The sequence below is a fragment of the Mesoplodon bidens genome, assembly GCF_964165515.1.
Source record: "Mesoplodon bidens genome assembly, chromosome: 18".
NCBI lineage: Eukaryota > Metazoa > Chordata > Mammalia > Artiodactyla > Ziphiidae > Mesoplodon > Mesoplodon bidens.
Genome location: NC_138175.1, coordinates 17,877,950 through 17,898,838, shown reverse-complemented (window position 1 = coordinate 17,898,838; position 20,889 = coordinate 17,877,950). Strand labels below are relative to the sequence as shown.

Below are 20,889 nucleotides of genomic sequence, written 5' to 3'. Positions count from 1 at the left end.
AATGTATGTGTTTGCCATTTTAAGATACAAACTTGAAAGGAAAATGAAGTAAGAATGACAGAAAATTTTTCAGCCAATTAAAGTAAGTAGTTTCCAAGGAGGTAGAAAACCATGTTTCTTTAAATGTTTATATAGCAAGGAAATTATATAGGACTTATGGTGATAACTAAGCATTGTTGTATTTTTATACTGCTTAGAGGAAACCTAGGGTGAATTCTACTACTGTTCAATGAAAACCATTTTGGAGGCTGTCAGGTGCCTCGCTTTTAACTCTATAATGAGCAAACACAGTAATGAATTTACCTTAGCCACTAATAAATACCTTCTTATGAATCTTAACAGAAAATAACTAATCAGATAGCTTCTCTATTTTAAATATCTCTGCAGACTGTAGTCAGCTTTTAACTTCTGGACCAGCTACATTGCCAGATCAGTTGATGGCCATAAGTCAGCCAGGCCAACCACAAAACGAGGGCCAGCCACCTGTGACAACACTTCTTTCTCAGCAAATGCCAGAGAATTCTCCACTGGCATCCTCTATAAACACCAATCAGGACATTGAAAAGATTGATTTGCTTGTTTCATTGCAAAACCAAGGGAACAACTTAACTGGCTCCTTTTAACTGGATATGTGAGTATTGCATTTTGGCTTTTTTCTTGTTGAAAAGCATCAATAAATTTTATTCTTAGCAGATTTGAGTTAAGTAATAACACTGTTAGGACTCTGATCTTTTAAAATATGGCTTTCTCACAAGATGGTACTTTTTTACCCTAAATAAATTACTCTGAATGATAGCTTAGGTCATATTGTTAATACTGGGCATTCCTTCTGGCTCTAAGCTTCTTTTCCTTGGAATGACAGAACATCTGATGAATGTACTATATATCAGATATAATTATGTCTCATATCTCCATTCCTCAAGAAATAAATATTGAATCTGAAACATCTGACAGTATAAATATGATAAAATATCATTTGTAGTATTGTAAGATACTTTGGGATCATTCAGGGCTACGGGAACTTTGTAAAGGCTTTCCCTCCCTATTGAGTTATATTAAACCTCTTCTTTTTTTAGAAATTCCATGAAGAAAATCCTGATTTCAAGATACCCTGAGATCTTGTGATTCCATGAGGATTATTGAACTGTTACTTTAAAAAGAAAACAAAATATGAAAAACTGTGATTGAATAAATGGATGGATTTTACTCTGACTGCAAAAGGGCACACCTATGCTGCCTATTGCAGTGATTAACCACCATTGTTAACATCTTTTTATTTTATATTCCTAATAACAGTGATGACTGAGAATCTATTTGAGTTTCCAGCTGACAGAATTAATTGTTGCTATTTTCCTAGGCATTATTTCTTTAAAAATACAGTTTAAATTGATAAGCTGGATCACTCAGTTATTATTGCTATTAGAAAATAATTCATGTTTCATGTTTACTTTTGTTCTTCATTCAGATTTTCTTTCCTGCATTTAGTCAAGTAGTGGCTTTTGAAAAAGGAAAGTTCAAATCATAACTTAGGCTGTGATTTTTCAATATAAAAAGCACAGCTATTGGCCAAAGTGAAGCAATCTTTATTCCGTTTTTATAGAGAAACTGAAGGGGTAACATTCTGACAGGTAAGCTGTATTAAGAGCTCTACACAGATAAGAGGACTCTATCACAGACAACACACAAACTGGGAACAGCTGGAATGCTATTGATTTTATTTTTCAGAGAGTTGTTAATTCTCTGTGTTTCTGTTAAGGGTTTTAGCCATAACTGTGCATAGAAAAATATAAACATCTTGCTCTATTTAAAAATGAAGGGGATAATATATGGTAAATTAAGTTCTGATATCCTCCTACAGTAGTTAAAACTGACAGAGTAATTCAAGTCTGTTTTCTTCTTATCCCAGTCTTGAACTGGTATTCCCTTTTTATGTTCAGCGATACTATTCTTCCCCTCTTCTTCACTTTATTTTAGACAATTAGTAATATACTACTAGCTTTGTGATCCTGTAGTAACTTAAATGAAAAGACCACTTTGATCTGGGGTAACCCAGCAACTCCTGCAGCACAGGCCGGGGGGTATCCTTTCAGGAATGAGGGGAGCTGACTCCTGAGAAACAAGAAACAATGCATTTCTTTTCCATGAACGGTGCTGTTCTGAAGTCTTCAAATTTTTCCCTCTAATAGGAAACAGTGTAAATGTTAATCTGAAGAAAAAAAAGACAAACTAAAATTTCTTGAAACATCACTTCTCCCTGAGCTGCAGTGAGTGTAATTCACTTGTCACCTCAGTGCTTTACAGTTTGAAGTGGTCACTTATCTGATGGTTCCCACAAGCCTTAGGCTTTACAGGGTCATATCATTGACTTAATATGAAGAATTAATTTGTGTTACATCTATAGAGAGCAAAATAACACACTCCAGAACTTGCAGTTGTAGCATTAGTTATACAGATTTGGGTGTTCTCACCACCCATGGGATGCCTGCTTCTCTCTACAACCTGTTGTCTGGACACATGCTTATGTCTTACTCTCCTTTTGGCATGTAGAAAGCTGTTAATACAGTTTAAGGCCAAATTGTGTGTGGCTTCTATATGTAGATAAGATGTTTTGGCATTCTTGTCCGTTTCATTTATTTTTTAAGTGTACAAAAATTAGCCTGTTAATTGTTTGTTGAAGGCTACAATTCTGTTTTTTATTTTTTCTATCCGATACATTTAGCTGAACTTTGTGGAATTGTGGTGTTGGTTTTGTTTATAGAGTCAGATTTTTCCCCCTTTTTGTGATGGTCTTCCTTGGTTCTTTGTGCTCTTCTTTAATTTGTTTTTTCTCTTTGTTCTCATTTATTCTTCCTTCCACCCCCAACCCTTTCTTTCTCTCTCTGATTGAGAGGCATTGAATTATGTTTTCAGTAGTACAGGCTTCTTGCCGATATGAAGGGAACTTTTCAGAAAGAGACCTACTCTGGGTCATTTAATTTTGAATACAGTTTTCAATCGTTCAAGTTTTGGATGGTTTATATCTAATGTGTGTTTCATTTTTTTGGAAAGCTATATTTTGTATTTAGGAAATGGTATACTATTTTGCTATTTGTACTGAGTGAGTACATTGGCATAAATATAGAAATTTATATATATACATATATATAAACTATTCTTTTTTTGCCACACATTTTTGTGGTAAATTTGTGAGTTTGTCTGATGTTCTACCACAACGTGGCGTCTGATAAAAGTGAGGGGGGGTTTGTTATGTCTTTATTGAGTATTTAAGTATCTTTTCAAACAAATGACCTTTTCATCTGTGGCCATTCCATCAGGTGGTTCCTTGATGTGATTAGTGGGCTAAAGGCAGCTCACTGTGTGTTCGCTGGATCTTTCACTCAGCAAAACGTTAGAGTAAGGAAACCCATCCAGGCAGTTGTGTCAAGTGGAGTTTCACAAGAATGAGCCATTCAGTCTTTGCTCACTATATATTTAATATTTTATTATTGTTGTTATTGTTATTATTAATTGGCTTTCTGTATTCTATGCCTTTTATTTATAAAGACACTAAAAAAAACCCATGTTTGTAATTTTAATAACATTTTCCCCATCTTGTAATATCCAGAGCTACTTTATAAATTCTCTAAACCAAAAGCATTTTCCTCAATATATCTCTCTCTCCCCACCCCATCAGGAAAATTTACCCAGTATAGTTCAGGGTATGAGAAGGACCACACAATCCAGTGCTTCAGTTTTAAAATGTAAAACTCTTAACTGCAGAGGGTTGACTCATGTCAGTAAGCTTATCCACTGGTATAAAAATAAGAAGTAGAAATAAAATGCTGTAAGTTTATTTCTGAGTTTTCTGAATTTTTTCCCAAGAGATTACACAGGAGACTCAGGAAGTCTGTTTGTTCATCAAGTTCCAGTTAGAATGTTAACACTGCTGTATGGATAAAGTGGTGGCAAGAAGACTGGCTTGGGTGCTGACTTCTGTTATTTAGCAAGAAGTTTATCATTGTAAAATGCTGATTGCCAATGCCAAGTCACCAGGGACCAATTTTCTGTTTTATAATATCTAAGTTTAGAACAGAACATACACCTGAACTGTAGTGGTTTGATTGGATGGAGGCAGAAAACCCAATTTTTATTTTCATAAGTTTTGTGGTTATTTGTACAAGGGCTGTGCTAAGATACCATATTCTTATTCAATAATGATGGATTTTTTTTTACATTGTTAAATGTTCCTTACCCCTAAAAGGTCAATGTTAAGTATAGCATTCAGAACATACTATTTGGTTACAAAAAGTACTCGTCTTCTTATTGAAGAGTTAGCTTAGTGGTCAGTGGTTGATACTTGTGCTAATAATGCAGTTTCAAGATTACTGTTACAAGTTATATCTACATATAGGAGAGACTCCATGAGCCAACAGAGGCCTTGGAAACAACAATTTATTAAATTTACTCATGGCAGAAGGACCTAAATAAACTATAAACCACATTTTATTCCTTTTTATCGTTACATTCAATTGTTCTTGCTTTTAACAACTCACATTAATGCTTGGAGCTTACCTGTGTGTCTGCATGAGTGTGCGCATGTGTGTGTGTGTGTGTGTTTTATTCCTTATTGTCATTCCATTATATATCCACACCAACATGGGAGAAAATAATTAGAAGTCATATTTTGCTTCTGAGCTTTATCATGTTATGTTACCTTACTCTAATTACAAATAGAGTATCATGTTGTTATCTAACCAATGCAAATCTGTTTTCGCCAGTCTCCCTAGAACAGGTTTTTGAAGGGCTTTGTTTATTATAGAAGCAGTATTAATGAGGGACCTTTCTTCCTTTCTTTTTTTGTAATACTGTATATGCTGTAGTTGGGAATTTCATTATAGTGCATTTCTTGCCCATCAGAACCTCAGTTTATCTGCCTAGGAAAAATTGTGTCTAAGGGAATGAGAAAAGAAGTTATATTTGAGTCCCTCCAGAACAAAGATAATAATTCCTTTTGACCATTTAAGCCATTATAGATGCTTATTTTGGAAAAGTGAAGTCTGTTTAGATGCATCAGCAATTATAGACCAGAAATTAAATGCTTTAATAACCAAAATCTCAAATTCAGCATGGTTTATAAATATTCACTAGGAGTAATTTGAGAATGTTTCATCCTTCTGGTGAGAATTTCTGTTATAGTATCTGTTTTCCAGTTGACTTTTTTCTAATTAATTGAAAATTATATGAGATCTGTTAGCTTTACTCTGTTTCATGACCACAGGCTTCATCCCTAACCAAGACAGCCACATTATATCTGCATGCCTTTGGTTATATGGAGAGCCTTAATGAGAGAGAGAGAGAGAGAGAGAGAGAGAGAGACTGTATATAGTTCATCACCTTTAGAATCTCATAACATGTATTAAAAAAAGGTTTTCTTCTCTGCTTATTTGTGTCACTAGAGCTAAATCATGAAGATAATGTTCATACTATAGTAAATATCAGAATAATACCTAGAATATCATTTGTGAATTGTCCCAGCACTCTACTTACTTCTTTAATCCTCATTTGTTTTTGTGTCATTCTAGCCTCACTTATTAATAAAATTCTATTTTTACTCCATTTTCTCTTTCAGGAAATTTTTTTAAATTAATATTTTATATCTAGATTAAATGCTTATGGAAAAGTGCCTTTTTACCATGTTAGTGCCCCTTTCTTGTAATTTCATTTTTCATTGTTGCCAAAAACACATTGCAAATGACTTTAATAGTCTCAACTTTCATTTTTTCTATTTAGTCATTCTTTTCTCCATTTTTTGATCACCATAGAAACAACTTCATAACTTTCTAACGCCCTTTGGCATAAGAGGAACAAAAAAGATACATAGCTAGAATTGTTTCTTTGAAGGAGGCTAAGTGAAAGATCACAAAATTATACTATTTAGCCTTTATAGAAATTAGCTAAATTTGTCTTCATCTTGACCAACTAATAATAGGTCTTAACTGAATGCTATCGAAAATTTTACTATATGTGAGACTATGTACACAAATGTGGATAGTTAAATTTCAGAAAGGAAGTGTTTGAAGCACCTTCTCTGATCTTTATTATAAGATGGGTGAAAATAAACCACTAACACATAGTTTAGGTAAAGCTTAGTAATGTCAATTTTTCTAACCATACAGAGTCAAATAATTCATTATAGTGTACTTCTTGTCCATCAGAACTTTAGAAATCTGCCTGTGAAAAATAGTGTCAAAGGAAATGAAGTTGTATCTGAGTCCCTCCAGAACTAAAATAATTCCTTGCAGCCAAATACAGTTGGATTGAGTATCCCTCTGTTTTTTGTTAATTTTGCCTATGTTCCAGCTCCTTACCATAGTGGTGGTGCCTGAAGAAAGAGCCATCAGCAACAAACAGGTCAGGAGAGTAGTAGCTTAGGGATAGAGCTGCTTTCCCCATGTGAGTATTTCCGTGACTGTTAGTGGCACTAAAGACTGCAAACCTTTATGCAATATTCTCAATACCCTAATGATATTATGCACTTTAATCATTCCAAAGAAGTCAAGAATGCTGTATAGTGATGATTCCTTCTTGATGAGTATATCTTAACTGTTTAGAATATTTATGTCCCTTTTTATTTTGGATAGCCAACTTGGTATGTTATGGGAATATTTTCTAAAATGTATAGTAGGACTTAAGACTTTGAAATGTAACTGACTATAAGGAGAAATTATTACACTTCAGAAAATCATTTTAGAAACATTAAAATGTTCAGCTTTCTAATTATATGTTTGAGAGTTAATTAAAACCAGCCCTCTTCCTATATTTTTTGTTTCGTATTAATAGCATTATAGTATACAGTTTTCTACATATATAGTATGTATAAACCAATGGTTCTCAAAGTGTGGTCCTCAGCCCACCAGCCAACATCCGTATCACCTGGGAACTAGTTTAAAATGCAAAATCTTGGGCCTTATCCCAGGCATAGTGAATCAGAAACTCTGGAGTGGGACTCAGCAATCTGTTTTTTAACAAGCCTTTCAGGTGATTCTGATACATGCTAAAGTTTGAGAACCACTGGTGTAAACTGTATACAGTAAGATCTAGAAAGGGCTTTTTTTCCCCACTCAAACAGACACAGTTATACATTGTTTTTAATGTAAATTCAATTTAACCTGGTTATCTATAATCATTTATTGGCAATGCTAATTTATTCTCAGTACTGCCTATAGAAATACAGTATATTTTATGTACATATACAATTAGTCTAGTTATTGATAATTCAGTTAACTTAGTTTGGCATTTTCATACCACTTACTAAAAAGTTTACATTAAATGACTGATTTAAATATATAGGTGCAATGTTCTGTGTTTATTTTAACTATTATGACAGTTAAGTAGCTAATACAGTTGACGGGTGCTAAAGTCTCCTGTTTATCCGTAAAATGGATACATTGTGGGCAGTGATAATAAAAGCTTTCTTTTCATTGCCTCTTACTTTACCAGCAGACCACAATTTTGGCCCATCTAGACCAACTCTCAGAACAAAATTATTTCTCATTCCTTATATTTACATTTGTATCTGAGCTATTAAATAACATAGCTAGCCAGGTCAACAAAGCACCTTATTTAATTTCTTTTTTTAATAGATAAATCTTCTTTTAAAATAGCTTGCTTTGTATGAGAATTGATGCACTAGAATTTAACTATCCTTGGAACTTAAGCTTCAGACACGATGTTAAACAGACACTGTATTATTTAATTTGAGCATTAATTTTGAGCATAATTCAGTACCTCCATAATTGTTGGTGTTTACAAATCACCAATTAATAATAATAATAATAAACTCATGTAAGAAAAGTGAACATTGCAAAATGAAAATAATTGTACACTCACTTTATGAAAATCACCACTGCTGTCTTTGCTTAAAACTAGCAGTGGAAATACAAGTGGCTTACTCTGCAAACTTTGGTGCTGGAAATACATAGGCAAGCTGTTGGGAGATGCTCTAGCTACATTCCTCCTTTCTTGTTCCCCTTCCCCTCTTCCCCACTTTATTGCATACTGTATTTGTATATCCAAAGCATTATACCATACCACAATTCTGTTCAACTCCAACTTGTAATATTTCCTTTAAAAGGCTCTGTGTTTAACCGTATCACCCTGTTTTGTTTTGTTTTTTTTCCAGAAGTAACTTGCCTGATTTGAAATAGTTTGTATTATTATTATTTTAGCTAACGAACCTCAGGACAGCACACACACACACACACACACATCTCAGATGTTTGAGAGTGGCTTTGGAATCAGACTGTGTCCAATAAAGAACTGTCCTGCATGGAAGTGTTTATGACTTTCATAGCGACAAACTGATTCCAATGATATTAAGCTAATTTCCTTTGATCTAATGAATGTATCTGCTTACCTTGTTCCCTTACATTGAATTGATAAGCTCCAAGTATTTATTACTTTTTTTTGACAATTTTTACTGTTTCATTCATTTCTTTTACTTAGTCTTTTAATGAATATACTACAGTTACGTTATTAACCTGTTCTCAAGTGGTTTAGCTACCATTCTGCCATTTAACTTTTTTATTTAATTTTATTTGCTTGAGCACACTGATCAACCACTGAACTGCCTTCTTCCATTGTCCTGCAATGATGTAAGTAAGGGTTACATTTTTGTGTATATGGCTTTCATAGTTGGGATTTCAGAGCACTGACACCAGATATTTTCAGTTTATTCTCTGAGGGAATTTCATTTGCATCTATGTTTTTAGCTATCTGTGATAACTTGTTAAATATTAAAAAGATATTTTGCTTCTATTGGAACATTTGTATACTTGCAACTATATTTCTGTAAACAGCTGCAGTCAAAAATAAAACATTGAAAGTTTTCATTTTGTAGTAGTTAACTGTCTTTTTTCCTCAGATTTTATGAATGAAGTCATATCCGTGAATGTCAGTTTTGAGCGACATGAGTATGTGATTGAACTTAAAAAATCAGTAGGAAAAGGTATGAAATATAGAAATATTTTTGAATAGTTACATTGTACCAGGCAGTGTACCAAGTGACTTAGTGTAATAGAATTTTTGTTTGTTTTACTTAGTTTAAATGTTTCATGTTTAGTAAAACAATAGATACGTGTGGTGACAAGTCTTGTATTATGGAGGTACTTTTGATGAAAACCAAGTCTCTCCAGTCCTCAGTCCCACATCCAGAGGCAATCTCTTTTTATTTTTCTGTAAGTTATTTCCATATATATATATATATCAGAATGTGGTACATATATCACTAGTGGTGCCCAAAATGATTTCAGGTGATACATGGGCAAACATTATCTTTAAACATATATATATAAGGTTTGTATGTACATTAGAAAAATATATAAAGTGTCTACTTACTAGACGATGGGGAAATACTAAATAAATACTAATACAGGTGATACATGAATATCATGTATTTGATATATAAATAACTGAAGCTTCAGAAGCACTGCTTTAAACAGTATGCTTATACCTTCTTATCAAATATAGACAGTGTCTGTTGATTCTGTGAAAGTGACTGAATTTTTTAACCCATCCAAATGTATATATCTAAATGAGTTGTCACTTCAGGAGTCTAAAGTGACAACAATGCTGCCATTGTTCTAAATATGTTTAAAAGTTGTCTTTTGGCATTTATTGACTTCAGCAGCACTGGAAAGGAGTAATAACCAAATGAAATTAAATAAGTATAAATATCAAAAGTACTGGGGTCCTAAAAACAGCGTATGTGGGCAAAAGACTGATCAGAAAATGGGACCTCATATGAGTGGCTGCCGGAAAGGCTGATGCTATCCTGAGTTACATAATTTAAGTTACAGTGTGCAGAACAAGGGAGATAGCTGTCCTGCTTTACTCCAAGCTGGTAAGAGTCCTGCTCTATTATCTTGTGAGGAGCAGACAGTTCTCAGCAGCCATATAATTAGGCCTGTAAAAGAACCGAACATCATTTATCCCTGCTCAGGACACAGAGGGACTCTAGAAGTATAAAAGCAGCTATAGTTTCTCGACAGCAACACTTAATGGTCTTTCTCTCAGGAAGACAATTGATTACTACTCTTGTCCTCTATTTCATGTTGTCATTGTCCCTGCCTGCACAGTATTTAAAGCATAAGCTCTTTTTTTAAAAATAAATTTATTTACTTCTTTATTTACTTTTGGCTGCGTTAGGTCTTCGTTGCTGCGCACGGGCTTTCTCTAGTTGCGGCGAGCGGGGGCTACTCTTCGTTGTGGTGCGCGGGCTTCTCATTGTGGTGGCTTCTCTTGTTGCGGAGCACGGGCTCTAGGCACGCGGGCTCTAGGGCATATGGGCTCAGTAGTTGTGGCTTGCGGGCTCTAGAGCGCAGGCTCAGTAGTTGTGGCACACGGCCTTAGTTGTTCCGAGGCATGTGGGATCTTCCTGGACCAGGGCTCGAACCCGTGTCCCCTGCATTGGCAGGCGGATTCTTAACCACTGCGCTGCCAGGGAAGTCCAAAAGCATAGGCTCTTGAGTTTGCCTGCTTGGGTGAAGTTCTGGCTCCTATACCTACTGTTTAACCTCTCCATTCCTCAATTTCTTTATTTATAAAGTGGAAAGAAAAATGAATGATCCTCTTAGGGTTGTTATAAGAAGTAAATTAATCAGTGTAAAACTACTTAGTTCCTGGCACACAAGAGCTAAGTGCCTAATAAGTGTACCAGTCCTGTTGCTACTTTGCTCTTCTGCCTCTGGTGCACTGGATCCATATCTTTTTGCTTTTTCAAATACATGCTCCTGTTCCTTTAATTGTCCTCTTTCTTTTTTTAATTTTTAATTTAAGTTTTATTTTATATTGGATTATAGTTGATTTTGTTATGTTAGTACAGCAAAGTGATTCAAAGTGATTCAGTTATATGTATACATATATAATTGTCCTCTTTCTCCAGCATCAAAACCTTTCTCTCTGAGTCATACCCACTGGTATATAAATTTTGTGTAATGTCCCTCATCTCTTAAACATATCAAACAATTTTATTTGACCACACATCCCCACATCCCCCATACGTACTATTTCCACTTTCTCTTTTTCATCCTCCTGAACCCATTCCAATCAGGTTTTATCACCCTGCTCTACTGAAATAGCTCATCAGCATCACCAATGGCCACCCAAAAGTCAATCCTGAGGGCTGTTTCACTCGGTTTACCAACAGTGTATGACACTCTTTGAAACACTTTATTCACTTGGCTTTCAGGACACCGCACTCATCTCTTCTGCTTCACTGGCCTTTTCCATTCTCGTCTTCTTGACCTCCTAACATTGGAGAACCCTAGAAGTCAATCATCAGATCTCTATCATAACTCAATTTTTAGGTGTGCTCATCCAGTCAGATTGCTTTACAGACTATGTGTTGAAAATTTCCAAATGTATATCTCCAGCCATAACTTCTTTAACTCCAGGTTCCTATTATCGAACTATCTACTTGACAGTCTTAACAGGCATCTCAGAAATAACATGTCTGAAGTGAAATTTTGATTCTCCCCTTCCCACTCCCAACTTCTGCCGCCAATACTCTTTCCAGATTCTTCCCCATCTAAGCAAATGGAATCTCTATTCTTCCAATTGTTTAAGCCAAAATACCTTTGAGGGTTGGGTTTTTTTGGGTTTTTTTGAGGTACACGGGTCTCTCACTGCTGTGGCCTCTCCCGTTGTACAGCACAGGCTCCGGACGCGCAGGCTCAGCGGCCATGGCTCACTGGCCCAGCCGCTCTGCGGCATGTGGGATCCTCCCGGACCAGGGCACGAACCCATGTCCCCTGCATCGGCAGGCAGACTCTCAACCACTGCGCCACCAGGGAAGCCCGGTTTGTTTGTTTTTTGACCTTGATCCAATCCATCATCAAATCCTGTTACTCTGACCTTTGAAATACTTCCAGAATCCAACCACTTCTCAATACATCTATTGCTGTCACTTTGATCCAAAGCATTTGTTGCCTAGATTGTCATAACAGCTTCCCAGCAGTTCTCCCTGCTTCTATCGTTGCCCCTTATACTTGATTCTTCACATACCAACCAGATTTAAATGTAAGTCATATGTTACACCTCTGCTCAAAACCCTTTAGTGACTTCCTATCTCTACATTTCACAATGCTTGTAATGCCCTTTGTGGTCTGATTCCAGCTTTGTGTCTGACCTATCCCCCTCTTGCTTTCTGTGCTTTAGTCACACTAACTTCCTTGCCCTCCCTAAAGCATACTGATCATGCTGCTGCCTCATGGGTTTGCACTCACATCACTCCTGGCATGTTCTTTCTTCAGGGACCTACATGTATCACTCTCTCACTTTATCAGGGCTTTGCCCAAATATAACCTTATAGGAGAGATCTTTCTTGATCACCCTGTATAAAACTCGTATCCCATCTCTAACCCTCTTACCCTGCTCTTCCTTCCTAGCATTTATTACCACCTGACTGACATTTGTTCTTCTCTCGTTCTTTACTAGAATGCAAACTTCATGAGGCTAGGTTTTTTTGTCTGCTGTATTCCCAGTGCCTCTAGAAGAATGCCTGGCCCATTGATTAGATAAATCAGAATAAATCAGGCAAATCAGAATAAATATTGCTCCTTGGCATTTGTTTATTGCATTCTGTGTTTTTCTTGATTTCTATACCACTCTCTTTCCTGGATCTCCTTAAATGTCCTTTAAATTCCCTGAGAGAATCTTAGTAGGTTCCCTTGCGATTCAGAATGAAGCAGCCCTATTGGGCAAGGTCTCAAGCCAAGTCACCATATAGGCTTCTAGCCACAATTTATCACTGAATCGTCTGATCGCTTCTTCCCCAGTAGATTCCACTTTTGCCTGAATGCCTCTGTCACTAGCTTCTCTGAAACCAGTGAGTGTGGGTCTGTTTTGTAGAAATGGATTTTATTTATTTCATTTGGAACTTTTAGAAATTTACATAAAACTGCAGTGAAGATGAAAGCAACAGTAAATATTTTCAAATGTTTTCAAACTGAAGCACCCAGCCATCTGCCATTGTGGATATTGTGGAAAGAATACCCAGTGCCTGCTGGCATCTGGCACATGAGGTTCTCCAGCCTGATGCCATCATTTCCTTGGCAGGTAAGAGGCTGTTCCCAGTTTCATGCAACCTTGCTTTGCATCATTTTCTCATGTTTTCTTTCTATGCACCACAAGAGGGCGTTCTTTCATCATTTTCTACTTAAGTTATACCAACAGTGAGTAGAGATGCACCTCAATCATTTAAATAGGAAGTTAGAATGTTAACGTCAAAATTGTTCACCAAAGTTAATGAGACTCTAGGCTCACAATTTTGTCCCTAAATTCATGAAACCAAAACACATCCTTAAAAGGCAAGTCATCAGTTTAGCAATGATACAGGAAGAACTTCCAGAAGGTTAGTTACATGGATCTGAAATAAAGTACTGTTTGTGGAAAGCTGTTCTTAGATACTGGGAGTACTGTTTCCTTTCATGAATTCATTCATTGTAGCAGATGTAGTGTTTAGAGGTGTTGGTTTATTTGCAGACATTAAATTAGAAGATTAAAGAGGGTTTTTTTAGCTTTTCATTTCAAGGTGTCTGTGTGCACTGTATAGAAACAACAAAAGCTGAAGGAGAATGACACTCATATTAGGGATAATAGTCATTGTGTAGTAATTAAAGCCAATATATATCATAAACAAGCAGAGAGTAGTAATTACTAAACAAGTCCCTTAGGTCAGACAGATTTCGTCATTTCTTTCTCTGAGCAATTCCCTTCTGCCATAAACCACAGAGAGGTAATTAAAAGAAAAATAGATCATTGAGGAGTTGGATGCTCTCTAGCCAGATTTATTCCTAAAAATGTATCTCTAAAGAGAGGAATTAAGTTGAGTAGAGGACCTTAAAGAATACTGTCTGGGATCTTTCTACACCCTTTTCTCCGGCTTTACAGCCTAAGCCTGAGAGGCCTTTTGAGCCTAATTAGATTTTGCCATGATAGCAGTTGGTTACATTTGGGACTTCCCTGGTGGTGTCGTGGTTAAGAATCCGCCTGCCAATGCAGGGGACACGGGTTCGAGCCCTGGTCCGGGAAGATCCCAAGTGCTGCGGAGCAACTAAGCCCGTGTGTCACTACTAAGCCTGCGCTCTAGAGCCCACGTGCCACAACTACTGAGCCCGCGTGCCACAACTACTGAAGCTCATGCGCCTAGGGCCCGTGCTGCACAAGAGAAGCCACTGCAATGAGAAGCCCGTGCACCGCAACGAAGAGTAGCCCCCACTCGCCGCAACTAGAGAAAGCCCACACGCAGCAACAAAGACCCAACGCAGCCATAAATAAATTAATTAATTAAAAAAAAAAACAGAATCGGTTATGTTTAACAAAACTATACAAAAATGTATGAATATAGTCTGTTCTATCCATTCCTTGTTGAAAAAGAAAAACATAAATCTTAAGAACTAAAGCAAGTCAAGGAACCCCAAGAAAGAAATCTAGATTTGGCTATATTTTAGAAGGAAATCAAGTCTTGTGAATCTTATTTTCTGGCTTTGATCTGGTTGTCTGTCGGGATGGACTTGCCCAAGTGATGGCCCACTGAAAGGCCAAATTTCTTATTTTTCTGTTCATCCTGTACCTCCTTTTTCATTAAGAATCCTGCCTGGAAGTTTAGGTCAAAGAGGCTACTTGGGGGGGCTTCCCTGGTGGCGCAGTGGTTGAGAGTCCGCCTGCCGATGCAGGGGACACGGGTTCGTGCCCCGGTCGGGGAGGATCCCACATGCCACGGAGCGGCTGGGCCCTTGAGCCATGGCCGCTGGGCCTGCGCGTCCAGAGCCTGTGCTCCGCAACGGGAGAGGGCACAGCAGTGAGAGGCCTGCAAAAAAAAAAAGAAAAGAAAAGAAAGAGGCTACTTGGAGCAAAATACAGTAGCATCTCATCCCAAATATTCTCCAGGCGTTTCTTCCATCCTTCCAGGATCTGAATTCGGACATCCTCGAGAGTGTGCCCAATGCTATATGTCAGTTGAGGTTCCAAGACTTGGAAGCCACAGAAATGCAGAGTGCCACTCTGGGGATACACAAAGCACAGAGGTGAGTCACAGATCAAACCCCACAGACCTTGTACCATATACAAACAACAAAAGTTAATCTGGGTTTCCCAACAGGACACCCTGATGTGGAGGCCTAAGGCACCCTGGAAAATTAGTTCATAGCTCCACCCTCTCACCTTGTGCTTTCTGTACCTAGTTGTTACCTATTTTAGCCTATTCAGCTGTGCTCTTTGAATGAAGAAAACCTTGAAACTGTGCCAGCCTGGCATTCTGTGCCAAAACTGCCCGAAGTTCTATTACCTAAGGGTGAGTTTCAGCTTCTTGGCAGCTGACCCTTGCCAAGGCATGCACATGTGCATTTCTCTGCCTCTCCACATTACTAGACAAGTCTTAATAAATTATTCTTACCATTTATTCTCCAATGTTAATGTTAATTCCCTAATCCTATAGGTGGCCCCCCTTTTTTTTAAATATTTATTTATTTATTTGGTTTTGCTGGGTCTTAGTTGCAGCAGGCGGGCTCCTTAGTTGCGGCATGCGTGTGGGATCTAGTTCCCTGACCAGAGATCGAACCCAGGCCTCTTGCATTGGGAGCGCGGAGTCTTAACCACTGCACCACCAGGGAAGTCCCTCCAAGAACAACTTGAGAGAGTAAACGTTTAATACCTGGCAAACCAGCCAATTCTATTTCAGCCCTGACTGTAGAACATTCACAAGGGACCAAATCTACTTGCCTAAACAACCTGCACATTTATCGTAAAAGCTGCAGATCTGGCCCCTCACGGTTGAGGCATCATAAATGTGAGAATGTGAGAAGCTACTAGAGATACCTCAAGCCCCTCTTTTTACTGATGAGGCAAATTACTGGCAGATTCAGGGTGAGAATACAGGTCTCATTCTCAGTCGTGTCCTAAAACTCTACTTCCTTATCCCCTTTCCTGTAGGTCAACCACCCTTCAAAGAGAGACCTATCAAGTCTTAAAAATTTTTTCTCTGTCCTAGTTTTGTTTTTTAACCTCTGGGCATGTTCCTGTTGTCATTGCCTTTAAGTGAGTCAAGGAGAAGAAGAAATACTGGTATGCTTAGCTTTTACCAGGACAAGAGGCCCAATAGGTCTTTCTCATGGCAATTCCCTGATGAACTTAAGTCACACTGATCATTTGTTTGCATATGTGAGTGGTTCTGTTTATTCTAAATGATAGGATTTTAAATCTGTGAGCACAAGGTACAGGTTTCATATTTTTGAAACCACACCCACAAAAGCAAGCTCTTGGGAAAATATTGATTTAGGCAACACACACTGAAGCCAACTTTGCCTGCAATCCTTGCTGTTCAGACTTTGCTGCCAAACGTGATTTCATAGAAGCAAATCTTATTGCATGTGGCTTTCTTCACACACACCCAATATTTGTATTTTTAGGCAGAAACAGGAGTGTCAAGTTGACTGACCAAGGACAATAGTTTTCTTTTCTTTAAAATTTTCTTTTCTTGAATGTGCTAACTCCTCCAGAAGGGGTGACATGTCCTGAAGAAAGTTCGCCCCTCAGTGACATCATGGGCAGCAGCTAAGCACCCTAAGTCTTCTATTTTGGGGGTGTTCCCCATCTGACCTCTTTGTCCTCTGTCTCACAGTTTCCCCTGCAGTGGTTTGGAGTCCCTGCCATCCTGAAAGTCTGGTTTGAGTGAGTGCTCATAGGCGAGTTTGCTTACTCGTATGCTGCCGTGTATGACAAGGGACCTTTCCGGGTAGGTTGATGGTTCTGCTTTTTCTAACACCTGGATTCTAGGTAGATTCTGTCCTGAGGCAGAGTTTTGAGCACAATTAGATACCAAAATCAGGCTCCAGGTCCCTTTGGGAGAGATGCATGTCTCTCCCAAAATTTTTAATAGATATTTTCATAGATACTTTGACATGATGTTCAGGATTTTCTTTAAAATACACCAGGAAATAACAGGGGTGAGGGGATACTGAGAGTTAAAGCTGGATGGTGGATGCATCATTATACTATTTTCCCTTCTTTATGTATGTTTGAAATTGTCCATAATAAAAAAGTCAGTCTGTCTTCATTTTGCAGACACCCAAAACTATACAAGAAACATTTTTAGAGCTCCTGGATTACAAGCCTAGATACATGCCTAGCAGTGTGGGGAGATAGATTAAAAAACAACAAATAACTCCACCTAGGCACCAGCAGTCAGCACTGATTTTGTGTTACCATGACAACCTTCACCTGATTTGCCACATCCAGGAGTATGGAATCCTGGGCCTGCCCCTCTGTGTACCATCTTCCAGGCTGGTACTTCTGCAGAGTCATACTGTGAGGCTCAAAGGAGCCAATGTATGAAGTAACAAACAGATGGGAGGGGGGACCTTTGTGTTCTTTTCCCTGGGGCTGTTTCATTAACTTCCTGTCACCAAGGAGATGTGGAAGGTAATGACTTTTCTTTTACAGAATAAGAAGGCAGTGCTTTCCATCTCCACTGGTGGCAGTGGCTCCATGTACTCTCTGCAGGGTATCCACGGGGACATGAATATCATTCTCTGCCCAATTCAGGTATCTCGTTTTCAGTGACCCTTCAGGGGTATTAATGAACTTTCTCTGGAGTCCAAATCCTCCAGATAGCAGCTCCACAAATTAGTCTCAGGGTGCTTATGGAGATGGGGGCGGGGGAGAATTGCAAACTTCAGTGATTCCACAAGAAATAACTAACTGAAGAAAAAGATTAAACATACTGGGGAAAAAAAGCTCAAGGCTCAAATGTCATCTCTGCCATCACAGTCATATTTTCAAAGAGTAATACAGCCAGATTCACGACATCTGTAAATCTGTGTAATACTGCGCCTTTGAAGTAATCACCCTTCTCTACAGAGAATGCTGTCAAGTGGCTGTTACTTTCCTAAGATTACATAGCTAATTAGGTGCCAGGTTTAGGACAATAAGAACACAAGTGTCCCAACACCCCTTTTGATGTCTTAACCACACCTGAAAAATCACAAGGTCTGTGGCTTGCGGCTTCTTTTGTTCGGCCACAGTATCTGGGCTCAGACGGCCTTCTTTATAAGCTAGAACAGACTCGGCAGGATACTGAGAGTTCCCGGGGTCCTCCAGTTTACCTGCAGAGAGGAAAAAGAGAGGCTGACGCCAGAGGGGCCAAGGTGGGGCCAGAGAACCCACAGGCGAGAAGATCCACAAAGACCTAATTAAAGGGGAGAGGTGCTCCCACCTGTGATGTTGTTTCTGGAGATGACAGGATTGAAGTTCATGGCATACAGGTCCAACACAGTGACCTCCCATCCTTTCCTCTTCAAAGCCTCTACGGCGGCCTCCTTCATGGCATAGTTGAAGGATGTCCTCTCTGAGTGGGCCAGTAGGATCAGTGCTTTTCCAACTATTTAGACACACACAAGGAACATGGAGAAAATCAGTCACCAACTAGCAAAGCTCTGGCTACAGGTGAGCCCAGCTGGGATCCATACTGGAAGATGTGACTTTGTTAGACATTGGGTTATGCAATCCATCTACTGCATCAAAAAATACATTTTCTCCTTACAAGTACCAACAATCAAAGGAGGCATTTTAACTCACTGGGAAAACAGTGGCTAATTTAATAAATGGTGTTGGCATACTTAAGCAGCCATCTGCATGAAAATAAAATTATCCCCTTAGAAAACTAATGTAAGGTGCTAGAAGTCAGTATAGCAGTTACCCTCCATCAGGGGATAGTGACTGGAAGGGGACAAATGGGCTTTTGGGGTGCTGGCCGTATTCTATTTCTTGATCTGGGTGCAGATTACACAAGTGTGTGTTCAGTTTGTGAAAATTCACTTAGAACTTGTGCGCTTTTCAGTGTGTCTATTGTATTAAAGTTTGGGGTTTTAACTATCCCACTAACACACCACATACAGCAACAATTAGCTGGCAGATTAAAGATCTACATTTTAAAAAATGAAACTATTAGAATAGTATGGGATAGGGAACCCTCTTGCACTGTTGGTGGGAATGTAAATTGATACAGCCACTATGGAGAACAGTATGGAGGTTCCTTAAAAAACTAAAAATAGAATTACCATATGATCCAGCAATCACACTGCTGGGCATATACCCAGAGAAAACCATAATTCAAAAAGACACATGTACCCCAATGTTCATTCCAGCACTATTTACAATAGCCAGGTCATGGAAGCAACCTAAATGCCCATCGACAGACGAATGGATAAAGAAGATGTGGTACATATATACAATGGAATATTACTCAGCCATAAAAAGGAACAAAATTGGGTCATTTGTTGAGACGTGGATGGATCTAGAGACTGTCATACAGAGTCAAGTAAGTCAGAAAGAGAAAAATATCGTATATTAACGCATATATGTGGAACCCAGAAAAATGGTACAGATGAACCAGTTTGCAGGGCAGAAATTGAAACAGATGTAGAGGACAAACGTATGGACATCAAGGGGGGAAAGCGGTGGGTGGTGGTGGTGGTGTGATGAATTGGGTGATTGGGATTGACATGTATACACTGATGTGTATAAAATTGATGACTAATAAGAACCTGCTGTATAAAAAAATAAAATTCAAAAATTCAAAAAAAAAAGAAAAAGAAAACCCACCAAAAAAAAAAAAAAAAAAGAATAGTATAGGATGCTTTGTGCACTCTGTTGCTTTATGTCTCATTTTTTTTTTTTTTTTAGAAATTCTTTATTTATTTTTGTTTGTTTGTTTTCTTTTGCGGTACGCGGGCCTCTCACTGCTGTGGCCTCTCCCGTTGCAGAGCACAGGCTCCGGACACGCAGGCTCAGCGGCCATGGCTCATGGGCCCAGCCGCTCCGCGGCATGTGGGACCTTCCCGGACCAGGGCACGAACCCGTGTCCCCTGCATCGGCAGGCGGACTCTCAACCACTCTGCCACCAGGGAAGCCCTATGTCTCATTTTTAATTGAACATTAAGGGATTGCAGTATTTTAATCATAACTCTTGCCAATATCTTTATCTGGAGGCCTGTTGCCATTTTTGTCTTTTATGAAATTTTTGTCACCAAGAAAGGCAGGATTACATTTTTCCCATCCAGACTGAGTTGGTGTAGTGTATTCTTGGTTGTCAAAATACTCATAGCTTTGGGACTTTAAAATGGTAGATACTCATGATGTGTGAAAAAGCATGATACATAACTGTATGGTCTTATTTACATAAAAATGGATGCTTAGTTGTGTAGCTACCTACACAAACAAGACCTAGAAGGACACATCAAACAGTAAACTATTTGTGATTATGGATAACTTTGTTTTTTGCTTCTAATGTTTTTTGGTTCCTGTTATGCACATGTTAACTTTTAAGACATAAATGTTATTTTAAAAACCTTAAAAAAATAGTATGGGATGAAAGGGAGAATTTGTATAACCTCTGGACAGAGGATACTTTTTAAGAAAGACTAGAGATTCAGAAACCATGAAGGAAAAGCCTGAGAGATAAAGCCACATAAACATCAAAAATTTGTATTTAACAAAAGGTCCTATAAACAGAAGCAAAAGACAATCAGGAGAAGATATCCAGAACTCATCACAAAGAGTTAAAATCCCAAAGAATGCCTACAAATAATTAGGTAAAGACAATGCAATAGAAGAAAAAGTCAAGGATATGAACACATGATTCAGGGCAGGAAATTGCAAACAATAATAAACAAATGAGAAGGTGCCCTGTCAGGCCTGCAAGGAAAAGCAAATTAAAATAAGGCATGATGGGACTTCCCTGGTGGTCCAGTGGTTAAGACTCCACACTTCCACTGCAGTGGGCACGGGTTCGATCTCTGCTCAGAGAACTAAGATCCCACATGCCACGTGGTGCAGCAAAAAATAAATAAAATA

At 38.3% G+C, this 20,889-nt stretch overlaps 2 protein-coding genes across 14 annotated transcripts in view; one reads left to right on the top strand and one right to left on the bottom strand.

Annotated features, from left to right (window-relative positions):
* NFAT5 (nuclear factor of activated T cells 5) overlaps window positions 1-8,870 on the top strand; it is a 205,331-nt gene extending 196,461 nt beyond the window's left edge. For all 12 annotated transcript variants that reach the window (XM_081217122.1, XM_081217120.1, XM_081217114.1 and 9 more), the window contains 2 exons: window positions 388-631; window positions 1,077-8,870. In XM_081217122.1, coding sequence (XP_081073248.1) covers window positions 388-623 — 236 coding nt within the window. In that variant the 3' untranslated portion in view covers window positions 624-631; window positions 1,077-8,870. The remainder of the gene's footprint in view (window positions 1-387; window positions 632-1,076) is intronic.
* A 5,642-nt stretch (window positions 8,871-14,512) lies between these two features.
* NQO1 (NAD(P)H quinone dehydrogenase 1) lies at window positions 14,513-18,375 on the bottom strand (the record flags this gene model as incomplete). Of its 2 annotated transcripts, none has more annotated exons than XM_081216968.1 (4): window positions 18,251-18,375; window positions 18,010-18,140; window positions 14,900-15,123; window positions 14,513-14,675 (listed from the first exon to the last, which is right to left on the bottom strand). In XM_081216968.1, exons 1-4 carry the CDS (start codon window positions 18,357-18,359, stop codon window positions 14,513-14,515), a joined length of 627 nt encoding a protein of 208 aa, XP_081073094.1. In that variant the 5' UTR covers window positions 18,360-18,375. The 2 variants fall into 2 exon arrangements, with proteins under 2 accessions (XP_081073094.1, XP_081073095.1); XM_081216969.1 differs by having other exon boundaries at window positions 14,900-15,042.
* Between the last annotated feature and the right edge of the window lie 2,514 nt (window positions 18,376-20,889).